The sequence below is a fragment of the Sycon ciliatum genome, chromosome 1 (genome assembly GCF_964019385.1).
Source record: "Sycon ciliatum chromosome 1, ocSycCili1.1, whole genome shotgun sequence".
NCBI classification, from domain to species: Eukaryota; Metazoa; Porifera; class Calcarea; order Leucosolenida; family Sycettidae; genus Sycon; species Sycon ciliatum.
Genome location: NC_088643.1, coordinates 90,411,396 through 90,424,763, shown reverse-complemented (window position 1 = coordinate 90,424,763; position 13,368 = coordinate 90,411,396). Strand labels below are relative to the sequence as shown.

The 13,368-nt window shown below is 45.3% G+C and overlaps 2 protein-coding genes across 3 annotated transcripts; one reads left to right on the top strand and one right to left on the bottom strand.

Annotated features, from left to right (window-relative positions):
* Positions 1–129: 129 nt before the first annotated feature.
* LOC135806381 (lipase maturation factor 2-like) lies at positions 130–2,591 on the bottom strand. Its single transcript, XM_065320557.1, has one exon. The coding sequence runs from the start codon at positions 2,428–2,430 to the stop codon at positions 475–477; it is 1,956 nt and encodes a 651-aa protein (XP_065176629.1). The 5' UTR covers positions 2,431–2,591; the 3' UTR covers positions 130–474.
* A 126-nt stretch (positions 2,592–2,717) lies between these two features.
* On the top strand, positions 2,718–12,775 carry LOC135806383 (polyglutamine-binding protein 1-like). 2 transcript variants are annotated; one of them, XM_065320560.1, is made up of 9 exons: positions 2,718–2,890; positions 5,589–5,674; positions 6,377–6,423; positions 6,778–6,842; positions 7,171–7,206; positions 7,503–7,600; positions 10,113–10,188; positions 10,654–10,714; positions 12,267–12,775. In XM_065320560.1, the coding sequence occupies exons 1-9, from the start codon at positions 2,830–2,832 to the stop codon at positions 12,433–12,435; spliced, it is 699 nt and encodes a 232-aa protein (XP_065176632.1). In that variant the 5' UTR covers positions 2,718–2,829; the 3' UTR covers positions 12,436–12,775. The 2 variants fall into 2 exon arrangements, with proteins under 2 accessions (XP_065176632.1, XP_065176631.1); XM_065320559.1 differs by having other exon boundaries at positions 2,719–2,890; positions 5,586–5,674.
* The last annotated feature ends 593 nt before the right edge of the window (positions 12,776–13,368 follow it).

Genomic DNA, 13,368 nt, shown 5'->3' with positions numbered 1-13,368 from the left:
TCTTGACAATAATAATAATTATGAATTTATGTACAGTGTACTTCAGTATGACATGAATTGATGATGCAAAGCCTATTCCCGGTTTGTTTCTTCTTCCCAGCTTCGATCACACACTCACAGACGAAAGAAGATTGGTCAAATAATTTCACCTTGTCAGCGAAACACCAATGCCAAGAAATAGAAACAGGCTAGAATTCGATTGAAAATTTGACATCCTGCAAGTCACTAAAAATGGTGGCTTGCACCACAACAGTCAGCAAAATACTTGTATTAAATCTGGGAAAAGTACACTTGCAAATGGCGAGACACTCAGCTTTCCGTCAGCTGGCAAGAGCAATTCTCAGCAAAAATATACACAGGGAAAGTGAGAAAAATATACCAGCATGAGCAATAGCAGTGTAATCCAGCCAGGATCAGAGCACGAGTCAGCATGAGCTAACCCAAAATGTAATGCCATGATCTAAGGCGGCCGGTCTACTGTGGGAAGAAAAAGCGGAAGGTAAAGTGCAAAGCAAGGAGTGCAAACAGAAGCATGCCAATTAGGCCAGGCGCGGATACACCGGTGCAGTGCTGACGAGCCAATGAAAGAAAATCAAGCATATACCCTTCGTTGCTTTGATGGGGGTAGTTGCGATCACCGAGATTGTGATGATCCAGGAAGGCGCGGAAAGACTTCTCAGTGCTAGTGAGAGGAGGGAAATACTCACCGACTTCTTCTCTCCTCCACCAGGCAGAAGTGGCGTCATCTAGTTTGGTGAAATGATAATGATACAGCTTTCCACGGATGTATTTCGGTGGTGTTTGGAACGGGCTTCGATGGATGAGGTCCAAGACGGTCTTCTCACCGGCTAGAAGGCGGTCAACCATGCTAATGAGCCATGGATTATCCTGGTACCTGCCTAGTGCAGCAAACCACATTTGCCAGTCAAGGCGAGGCTGATGTGGAGTGACAATGGGCGGTTGGCCGGACACGTTGCCAGGCTTGTACAGAAAATCGTACTCTTTCCAGCCACTGGATAAGTCATTGCTTCCTTCCACGATCACCTCTGGACGACCACCGACACCAGTCATGCGTCGGAACAAACCATACGGGCTCGTCAGGTGAATCGACGACGTCTGGTGATGCCATTGGTGAACAACAGGCCAGAGACGAGACTGAAGACCCTGATCCAATACACTATGTGGTACCAAGCTGATCGTAAACATGAACACGGCCGCAGAGCTTATCAGCACAATGTGAACGATAGACGACAGGAAAGAGAAGACAGACCTCTGCTCCAGGCAGTGCAGCACACCTTCAGCAAGCTTCACAGCAAGTGAGAAAACAGCCATCCAAATGGTCAATGGCATAACATACTTCAAAGCTGCAAAAAACTCTTGCTCCGAGAAGTTGACCGACGTCTCAACAAATTGCCCGTTGCTGTTAAAGTTCACGTTGAAGTAGACAGCGGTCAAATACAAGACCACAGCACTGACACCAAAGAAAACGATACGACTAGCAGCTTTGTGAATAAACATGCTTGCTTTCAAGCCAACAACGGAAGCGAGTGCCCTGACCGACCAAGTCTGCTGTGTGCACTTCTCCGCTGCAGACTTAGACATGAAGACCTTGTCATCCAACAGAGGCAAGCAGAGAACACAGGTCAGGAGATTGAAGAAATTATAGTTCCCGGTTAGAATGATAGAAATTTGGAATATAATCTGCAGCCAGAATCCCAGAAGACGCAGACTCCTGACGGGTAAAAAGAATAAGAATGGAGCGGCAATCTCAATAACGTACGTCGCAACCACACTCAGTCGGCGGAACCACTCCGGCGAGTGATGGAAGAACCATGCTAGCGGTAGTGGTATGCACTGGCTTTCGAAATGGTAATCAAGAGCCGTCAATCCCCACCAAGTTGGACAACGGCTAGTCAACTTGACGACACCACTAGCAAACATTAGGCGAAACAAGAGCCACTTCACCAGCCACAAGCCAATGTTATAGTTGCGTGGTTTACCACCAAACATGGGTGCTACAAATATGGCCAAAAACCCAGTTTCGAGCAGCAGAATGTCCCACTGAAACGAGAGGAAGGTTTGTCCCACCTGGTACACTGATAGGTACATCAGCCATAATACAAAGAAGGATACTGAGGACCGAGCCCGCTCCCATAACAGCATCAGTCCTGATAGGGCACAACCCAGCAAACACAGTAATTCCATTCCATGTTCTGGATCCAATCCAATTGAGGGCATGAACCACAGCAAAGTATGGCCCTTCTTCAAGAAGTCGATCAAAGGATCCTCTGACAGTGGCAGTAGGCCATGCACAGGGAGAATTCCATTGCGACCGTACAAGCCAGGAATTTGGCAATACAAAGACAGGAAAGCAATCAAAAATATGCCGCTAATGCATCGAAGGAACAGCCCAGCAACAATTGTCTGCATTTTGAAATCTAGTTCAAATTCTCTAAACAACGATAGTGGCTTGGACGACGGCCCTGCTATTTGATTCCAAGTTATGTGGTTGGCAAGACGGAGCAACGTCTACCTTTAGTCTAGAGGTGTCTACTTCATGACAAAAATCTAAAGTAACGGAAACAAAGGATATCTTTCGCAGCCTTCTCTTTCTTGTCACATCGAGTAAAAAAATAATCGCCTCCGGATTACGTCACCAGAAGCGCAAAAACCATGGAAACAGTTTTTTCGGCGACTCTGCACAAGATCGAGTCCCGATAATCCCGAGTCGAGATGGAGTCAAATGACCAGATATGACGATGAATATCATGATTTGAATTTCCAGCCCAACCTAAACCTCAGTGCCTTCGGTGCAGGGAAGCAAACAGTATGCCATTGCCGGCGAAATTAGCTGAAAGGCTGAAGAAGAGAGGCTTGCTGAAAGAGGAAGGTACGTAGTTGACCACTGGATGTAAATAGTGAATTACCACAACCCACGTAAAATGTTTAATACTGAGACTCCCTATTGAGAGAAAATTGATTGGTGAATAAGCAAGAATAAAACTCTGATCTAATTACAAATTTGAGAAGAAGTAGCGACGACCCGGCCATTATGGAATCCAATACACCACATCCCCACATTGCGCTCTTGTTCAATATCATATGCCTCCACTGATGAGCTCAGGAGGAGCGAAACAGCTGTCTGGAGGGTCATTGTCAATATCAATCTATATACGGAATTGTCCTCGCTGTGGTGATGGTGATGTGAGTGCAGAGTTTGGATCGGCCAAGAGCGCAATGTGGTGGTGTGGTGAATTTAATTACAAATTTATAAGAAGAAAAGAGGACCAAAGAGCTACATGTTACGCTATAAAATCCACTAACACCACCAGTTACTTGACAATCAGCTCTTGCGATAACATTGCATGACACTGACCAACGGTACTGACGTTCTACACCTAACTGGCAATCAGCACACCTGATGACCTGCACACCTGATGAGGCGTCCTTACCTATACGGCGAAACAATCGTCGTGTGAAACTGCTGCTTGTTACTGCTGCTTATTTTTCCATCTAAATTGTCTTGGTCGCAGTACTGTACTGTAGTACTGAGGCGTTTGGCTCTTCACGATTCATGTTTGCTTAGCTTCCCCGCCGATTGATCTTCCAATCGTTAGAGCCACACACGTTGTGTGGTATGTTGCTATCCGTCCTTGAATCGTGGTTTGACCGTTTTGTCTAATGGTCTTACCACTATCGTCCTCGACATACATGTACATCCGCCAGCGTCCTTCACAACTGAGACTTTCTGCTCGTGCTTGCAGGGGCGTCGGACACGGTACGGTCACTACGGTATTGACCGTACCACTATTTGCCCCAAGTACTGTACCCTGTGAATCAATAAAATGCACTGATTTGGGATCTTGTCTTGGTTGCGCTCACCTTCCCCTCCTTATGTTATTTCTATAACTTAGAACCTTCCTAGTTGGAAGGCTGTTGGAGTGCGCATCCGAGATGTGCTAGAGCTGATTGGCAGTTAGGTGTAGAACGTCAGTACCGTTGGTCAGTGTCGTGCAATGTTATCCCATGAGCTGATTGTAAAGTAACTGGTGGTATTAGTGGATATTATAGCGTAACTTGTAGCTCTTTGGTCCTCTTTTCTTCTTATAAATTAATCCTTGCCTCTCCACCCAAGTCTAATTATGCACAAATCTCAAAACAAAACGAGCAATTTCACGAAGCAACTTGGAGTAAATGATGTGCCTTGTAAGAAGCATCAATCAATCAAAACACAGTGACGGAAAAGAGGCACGGAGGCCAGAAAGCGCTCTGATGGAGACGCAAAGAAAACATGAGAGCCCGCTAGAGCTCCAAGTCACAGAGGAAGGGCAGTGACAAGTGCGGACAATAGAGCGCATAGAAAGCATAAATGCTAGCATAGCGTCATCCGTGACACATGCATTGATTACTGAATAGACTGAAGCCTGACCCATTGCACAGTAGCCAACAGAGCAGAGTATCAATGCACCTTAGTTTCACTCATGCATGACCTGCACTGCAGTGATGCTCAATGAAATCCTATCATGGGAGTCAAGTTTGCACCATGTAATAATAATAATAACACAGTTGCGCCTAATGGAACATTATTATTGTGCAGCACTAGTGTTCGGTCCGCTGCTGTCTCTTGATGAATTTTTCCATTGTTCTAGTTCAGTATCATTAGTTGTAGATCATCGCTCCCCATGTCGGTTTGTCCCTTGCCAGCTCAGTCGCCAGGTCGAGAGCGCCATGTGCCAGTGCTCATCCCAGTGTTCACATGTCTTGGGCGGCACTGCGCCCATGGGCCCAGCATGGCATTGACTCGCTTGATTGGATTTCATTGAGCAACACTGTACAAGGCTACAGTTTTGTCTAACGAATGCAGCATTGCCGAGATTGGAGAGTTCCACCGCAAACAGTCCTCGGTGCAATACTTGAAGTAGAGACACTCATACTTCCAGACTGAGATGCTGATATTACTGGCCAGACTTTGGCACGCAAGTCTTATACTACAGTACTGTCTGGTGCCGAAGAACGGGGGGGGGGGGCAGGGTCCTAGTCCAAGCCGTTCCTATTTTTCATGTGGAAATCTCTATTAGTAGTTGAGCCACCTTGTACATACGGGTATTCGGTACCTGGTAAAATTCTAGCCTGTTCGTTCTTCGGCGCCCGACAGTATGGTAGCAGTACTGTGGCTGGGTTGCTAGACTCTAGGGCAACATAGTGGGAGGGACCATGCAAGAAATTTCTTGGATTCGTATTGTAAATCGCACCGGGTCAGTTCACACAACGAAAATATGGCCACAAATCGATCATTCCGGGTGCTTGCTGCGCCCGTAAGTTGCATTTTGTGTGACAAGGGCCACAAGGCAATAGTGGGACATGGAAAAAATGGGTGATCTGTTTGTTTCCCCCTGCTGCCCAGCCCCCCCCCCCCCCAAAGTTTTTTCCTGGCTAGAACCTGTAATACATGTATACACTGTAGTAGAATCTTTGTCCATTGTTAGCATACATGTGTAGATCGGGATCGGGAATTCATGTACTGTTGTTAAGGTTGTACAGATGTCATACATTGTATGACTTTTGTGTGTGATTTGCTGCATCAGAAGTGAAGCGTGGATGTGTGAATGCAAGCAATGCCTTCCATACATGTTGTGACTACTGCTATCAAAGATATGGTGTGGGGAAGCAGAAGGTATGGCATTGAAATGTTGTTCCTACATTTTGTGTTGTGATCATTCCTTTGTTGATTATTAAAATTCATGTAGCACTTAATATCTATCTACAAGTACAAGTACATAATATTCATTATATATTCATTAACTGGTTGATTATAATTATTATCATGGCATTCAGAGTATTTTGACTGCAATGGTGGTCTTTATAGGTTTGTTTTGTGGGTGGACTGGTTTCATTTGAATTTCAAATCAAGTTATTTGATCGGGTCTCCACAACTGCAATAAGATACTACGGTCTCACGCTGCAAACCGTGTTTCAGCAGAAGTTCACCAGTATGTAGAAACTACAAACTGTAGAAACTACAAACTCTAGAAGTTAACATGTAGAAGAAAACCTCCTGGCTGTAGAGCCCTATACACCATGGGTTGGTGATGCCAGGGGTTCACTCTGCTTGCTTGCTGAGTGATGCCAATGTATACTTCATTTCGCGTGCAGGTACGCCCGCCATGACGAAAATGTTGACTTTTTTTAGAGGTCGACTAATTGGGCCGGAATATTGGCCCCATGGCCGATCATCGCTATACATATCGCGAAGCATTCCCCCTACCCGAGATGAAGTATAAATGAGGCTTAAATCGTCCATTGTTGCTACAAGTATGCAGTACATATTGCTAACACTCTTGTTATGTTCATGTCTTGCTCTTTGTCGTTAATCCAGGGCATTGAACTTCCAGGAACATGGCTGCGCGTAGAGTCAGATGCAAGGTGAGGTGACCAGTGAATACCAGGTACCTGGCAGTGCCCTTGCCGACCAGTAGCTGAAACAGGAGACGTGAACTGCTAAAGTGTATGTACATGGCCTTGTATGTGTGCTTGGCAAGATGGAACTTAGCACCCTGGCAGGTGCATGTGCATGCATTCAGTGTGCAGAGGAAACAATGTAGTAATGCGTGCTAAGTAGGCTGCGGGCTAGGTCATCACCTGGAAACTGTATGAGAACCAAAGGCAGTACTTGTATACTTGTGCCTGTGTTGTGTGGATGTGTGTACTTACATGATGCGCATGTTATTTCATACTGTACGTCTTGCTGCTTCTTGTTTCTGCACCACTATTCGCCAGGTCTTTCGGCTTTGTGTACTTCTGGGATCCTGTCAATCGGAAAATTGCCTGGCTATCACCCGAAGGTACGTGGTACATGTATGGCCATTGTTAACACAGTGCATGCGCTCAACACTTATTTACCTGCATATTGAACTGAGCTGGAAGTGCTACAATGCTGTACTGCAGTAAGTTCTGTCGTAATGGATCATTATGTGGCCGCTTATGTTCAACCTTGGCATGTTGGCCACGTGGGATGAGCTCTGCAATGCTTCAACACACTATGATAGACCCACCCCTGGCGGGGAAGGAATATGACCTTGACCAGCGTTTCCTTACTTTGTCTTGCAATAGATAATGCTTATCAGTGTTCATTACTTTCAACTTTTTCTTTTCTTCTTGTTGGCCTAACAGATGCGGAGCATGAAGCTGTAGACTTGCCTCCACTTGGTAAGACCTTCCTTAGTGGCATTGACCACAGGACACTCACCTGCTTCCTGTGTGCCAGTACATGTTTTGTGCAAGAGTCCTTGTCCTTTGGCTTTGTAGCTGACTATTTTGTACCTTACCCATATCGCCAGTGCAATGAACAACGGGGCTAAGCTGAATTTCATGCACAAAGCACCTATCAAACACCAGACGAATGCCGGCGTTTGGAGGAAGATACATGTACTAGATACATACATGGGGGTTGTGAGAATACTTGCCCATGTTTGCCCATGTCTGTCGGATGTGCTTGCTTGTAGAATTTGCTGTTGACATCACGAATGATGGCTCCAGTGTGCCGACGGTAGTGCCTGAAGTGGCTCCGCACTCGAAGCAAGTTAGCTTCAAGGATGCTGAGGTGAGTGGATCCTTACTGGTACGAGATAGAGGTGATGCGATTATGTTGATTTTCTGAGATTTATGTACACATCCAGCTCTGGTTGCCACTGCATACAAGGCATATAGGATGATGTCATTCGCAGCACCGCTATTGGTATTCACATGGTTATCAAGTACAGAACACTACCTTGTGATATAGGTGTGATGAGTTACCATAGTCGCGCGCACACATATGTGTACTTCCTTGTATTGGCACAAACGAGAGAGCTTGGAAGCTCAGGGCCCTACGCTATGCTTTTTTGCCTTGATGACCTAGACAAAAAAAGCATACGGATGTTATAAATTGTTGCATAAATAATGACAGTCCATTGCACGCCTGAAAAAAGTATTTAGTTTATTAGGCGGGTTACAGAACTATCGACTTATCGTTCGCTGGCTTACTTGTAGTTTGATAACGCTTCGCTCTTCATTGAGATATCTACCATTCTCTCTTTTTTTCTCCTTATTTTCTCCCCAACCCTCCTTCCCTGTAACATAATAACATATTCGCTGCCTTGTCATTGAGCATTTGTGCTCGTTTGGATTTGCGAGTTCAAACGAGAGAGCTTGGAAGCTCAGGGCCCTGCGCTATGCTTTGTTGCCTAGCTCATCGTGTATGTTGTTAGAACTGATGGAAATGCTTTTTCCTTTGATTAGCTACATCATTGTATTGCAAAAACGTTTCACTGAGATACTGAAGTCACGTCTTCTGCATAGCTATGGGACCGGCGCTGACTCTGCCGATCACCGGCGTTCTGGAGTCAACGGGATGTCTGTCCTGACGTTTCCTGGGACCAGCGCTGACTCTGCCGATCACGGGCGTTCTTCTTCTTCTTATTATTATACTGACGGCAACTAACATCCATTCTGATTGCATTTACTCGTCTCCCTACTTCGTATTTCTTTCCAGAAAATCTCCCCATACAGCAGGGAGTCGTTTACAGAACATGACACCCTGCTATACATCTACATGACTGTATATACGTTATAATTATTATGCTATCGGCCTATATGCGATTCCCGGGCTGGTCGACAGGCGGCCCAGCCAGCCAGCTAGTGGGATCTCGGCCTCGCACACAAATCCACACAAAATGTTACTGCACTGAATGCATTCCCCCGATACACTTCGCATATATACTCATTCTGTTGATGGTACCGTACTCTTGATGGTACGGGACAGGTAAGGGATAGCGCCAGGCATGTCGATGGCACAAACAAACAAAAATATTGTGGCCAGCTGTCTTTGCTGGTACGGTACAGTACGGGACAGATACGGGATAGCGCCAGGCGTGACACAAACAAACAAACAAACAAACAAACAAACAAACAAACAAACACCAAATTAAAGCTGTGTGGACCCTGGCTAGCGCCAGACGTTACTGAAGTAACGTCTTCTGCATAGCTACGGGAATAAAGTATACATACATACATACACATAAATTCATATAAGTTTTTCCTTTTTTTTAAAGACATAACCTGGGATTCGAACCCGCACTATCGCCGTGCATGCATCCCCCGATACACTTCGCATACAAACTAATTCTTCCAAGTTGCTTCACGTTATGATCTTGCATTTGAAAGCCCTATTTGAATATGCATTGTGGCCAGCCGTCTTTGATAGCACGGTACGGTACGGGACAGGTACGGACAGGTACGGTTGAGGGTAATACGACACCGTCTACCGCCTTGATGAACTAGGCAAAAAAAGCATAGAGATGTTATAAATTTTTCAATTCCCCTTTTTTTTAGCATAACCTGGGATTAGAACCCGCACTATCGCCCTACATGCATTCCCCCATACACTTCGCATTCATACTCATTCTACCAAGTTGCTTTACGTTATGATCTTGCGTTTGAAAGCCCTATTTGAATATTGCGGCCAGCTGTATGTGGCCAGCTCTGTTTGATGGTACGGTACGGTACGGGACAGATACGGGATAGCGCCAGGCGTGACACAAACACACAAACACACAAACACCAAATTAAAGCTGTGTGGACCCTGGCTAGCGCCAGACGTTACTGAAGTAACGTCTTCTGCATAGCTACGGGAATAAAGGCATGGTCAAATATTGAAGTTATGAACAGGATTGGTTTTACTTGTAGAGTATTGCTCTCGGCCTATACATTCAACTCCACGCTGATACATGTACTAATGAAAGCACACCATTACTTTCGCCACTGTTGTGATATGTTTTCCAGTACATATCGCATACTGGTATGCTTTGAATAGAACCCAATTCACTGCCTCTCGCTCTATGTCGCCCGGGATCATCCGTTTCTTTCAGAGTCACATGAACGCTGATAATTAGGAGTAGAGTGGTTTCTAAACACGATGCTGGCTTTATAGGCAGCATGAGGCTGTGTATGGGTGCAGGTATGTGTGATGCGGCAGTTGAGCCTACGAGTACACTCATTTGCTTGTCACCAGAAAGAGTATAACTGTCACCTGTTATTCGCATTTTGTCATTGTGTTGTTTTTGGCTACCTGTTAGGCTCCACCTAAGGATACTCGTCTAACAATGAGAAGAGAGAAGACATCGTCTCGGGCTGCTCCGTATGGAAAGAGAGGTGAGTGATTGCACTTGACACATACAACTACATCAAGAGTACATCCCCCCCCCCCCCAGAGTGTACAACACCTGATCCAGCTTTCTGCATAGGGTCTTGGTCGAGCGTAATCGGATCTTTGCGTCATAATACCGTACACTGAGGGGAACCCCGGACACTCTGGGGGGGGGGGGTATGCACTCTTGCTACGTGTTGTCTACTTGTAAGTTACTAGCCAGTCACTACCGTGCTTGGAATTCTTTTTCTATTGGAGCACTTTGGACTGTGACGTCTTGAAACACTAACCTCCTTCCTTCCTCCGTATTGTGAAGCCTGCCCTGTACAGAGTACGACAGCAACATACATCAACATTGGCACCTCTATATGGTCATGTCCTTGCAAGTGAAACTGTAATGCAACAGTTTACAACTAAAAAAAATTATGTTATGCTCTCGTGTATTTGGTGTTTCTGCGTATGATGTCTAGGCGGTGCAAAATCATCGGAAGCGGATCCGATGGATCCGTCGTCGTACTCGGACGCTCCTGTGTAAGTCAATAGGGTCACTTTCTTGCTGCACTTTTGTACAGTGCCCTGTTCTGTAACTTCTGTTCCATTAGCTTTGTGTGACGCACAACTTTGTTTCTGAGTTTTTGGCTTCTACTATTCCCTGCAGACACTAGCTCCAAAAATTGTTCGGTTCACACATGCCTCGCTTCGATTATCCATGGCTTCGCACATCCGTAAATTGCTTATGAACATACCGTAATGGCACGTATTCATCTAAAATGGCGGACGCCCACGCTGCATACATGGTATGGGCGCACGTGAGCCACGCTGTGGGGACACTTGTTCGATTCCGCATACAAATGTATACAAATGCGTGGAAAAGAAGTTTCTCTAATCGCTGGAACTTGTGAGTTTCTTTCGATATAGACTACTGGTCTTCAAGGTATACAATAGTAGTGACCCAACGAAGTGGAATTTGCGGAATACAACGTTCGAGACGGCTCAACAAGTCAAGAGTAAAGTGCGAATTTACTATGTACGCAAATGAGAAAACCTACTTGTTTCCCCGCAGCCCTAGTCACGTGCGCCTTCAGTGAATACGTGCCATTCCGCGCATATAAGCCCATGGGCTTATATGTGAAATGATGCAGTTTGGGGATTAAATATCCAGTAAAACATGTTCGTTTTTTAGCCCATGGGCCAATATTCGAATTTTGAAGGTTCATGAAAAAGTACAAGTCTGTGCTCATAGTGGGTCTACCATACTCTACTGGTAAACTGCACTGAACTGCTGTACCATGGTAGGAAGAGTCCATTCTGTGAAAAATTCTACTTGACACGTGAGTTGCATTTGTGTCTGTTTATTAGCCCATGGGCTTATATCCGGATATAGGCCCCTGGGCTTATATGCGCAGAATTACGGTGATTATGATCCACTGAATTTCATGCGTTAGGGCAACCTTTATGGCACTTACTGCACTACTGCAATTGTAACTCTCAATACAATTGTACCGTAAAGTACCGCCAGAGCGTCCCACCAACTCGTCCTTTCATGGTCGTGCTGTGGAGGTGGTGTCGTGTCTGAAGGTCATACTCTTTTTTCTGCAATGACGGCTGTGGGTAGCTTATACATGTTCACCACTGTCAAGTAATAGTTCTATGCCATGTGGATATCCTGCAGCACATTTACTGCCTTTGCGCCAGGGCACGTCTCACTTAAGTGTGCCCTTGAGTGCCTTCTCTCTATCTCTATCTATCTATCTCTATCTCTCACTCTATCTCTCACTCTCACTCATTCTCTCTCTCTCTCTCTCTCTCTCTCTCTCTCTCTCTCTCTCTCTCTCTCTCTCTCTCTCTCTCTCTCTCTCTTTCGCTCTCTTTCTGAACCTTAAAACTGCAAACAGTGTTATCTTGAATCTGCTTGAAGTATATCATGTGTGTGTGTGTGTGTGTGTGTGTGTGAGTGTGTGTGTGTGTGTGTGTGTGTGTGTGTGTGTGTGTGTGCGTGTGTGTGTGCGTGTGTGTGTGTGCGTGTGTGTGTGCGTGCGTGTGTGTGCATGGGAATTTCTTTCCTTGTTTGCCGACAATACAGAGGCAACTGGTCGGCTGGATTAAAAAATAAGGATGATGCAAAAACTGGTGCCGATACAACTGCAGGTGGAGTTCTTTATCAATCTCGGCCCTATCCCAGCCCTGGTGCTATTCTCAAAGCTAACAAATCGGGCGCAAACACCTCCATTGGTCCTAAACCTACCGACTAGCCCAGTGTTGCCTTTTGCAACTCAATAAGCTATGTATTTGTATATTATGTTTTTGTACATATGCACAGGAACTAGATTTGTTATTGTACATACTTGACTTAGCCCCTTGTTGCTTCTTTGTAGAGTATTTGCCATTGTTGGTTAACGTGTTGCTCTGGTTCCTGTTCACTCGTAAACATGCTGGTGCAGTGTTGGCCCTCTCTTTTTGTCTCCAGCAGTACTTTATTATTTTGTTGTGTCTGTACAGTTGTGCTTTTGCTCGTTTCTATTGGATTCGTGATAATTATTATGCTTTTCCTTATTTCATGATTGATTATTGCAATGTCCTCCATACAACTGAGTTGGTTTCGATAGTTGGATATACCGGTACATGTATTAGATTGAATGTGCATGCGGGCTCCTATGGACGGTGACATCCCCGGGCAAGAAATGAAACAGCACGCCCAGGTCTTGGATAGGTTTCTTGTGTACCTGTTCTTCGGTACGCCGACTGCAAACATAACTCTGTGTTGCCGATGTGACTCTTTCAAAACATGTAAAGCAGATATTGTGGCAAGAGTACAGTCATACTGGGAACATGTTCATGATAATGCACTCAGTGGTTCAATTCTGTATCCACACACTTATCATATTTTGATGTCGCTAGCTACAGTTGCATGTGCGTGCACACTTCGCCCAGAGAGGGAAAATATATACATTTACTGTAAAACGGTAAGCACTCAGCCTGCTGAGTAGGCGTATTTTTCAATGTCGCTGTCTACAATACAATTGCATGGTTCTAGCTATCATCACGTGTACATTATGATTGTACTCTTGCCACGGCGCGTTCACCATTCAATTATACACAGATTTCGCCAGAATCTTCAGACAATAATTCCACTGATTCCCATATTAAAGTGAAGGCAGATCGAATCTCCAACTCATAGCTCCCAC

Bases quoted from the DNA above. Each gene is read 5' to 3' on its own strand.
- LOC135806381 (XM_065320557.1), bottom strand. From the start codon at position 2,430: ATGCAGACAATTGTTGCTGGGCTGTTCCTTCGATGCATTAGCGGCATA.
- LOC135806383 (XM_065320559.1), top strand. From the start codon at position 2,830: ATGCCATTGCCGGCGAAATTAGCTGAAAGGCTGAAGAAGAGAGGCTTG. The intron at 6,424-6,777 runs GTGAGGTGACCA...ACTATTCGCCAG, and splicing joins CGCGTAGAGTCAGATGCAAG to GTCTTTCGGCTTTGTGTACT. The intron at 10,189-10,653 runs GTGAGTGATTGC...TATGATGTCTAG, and splicing joins TGCTCCGTATGGAAAGAGAG to GCGGTGCAAAATCATCGGAA.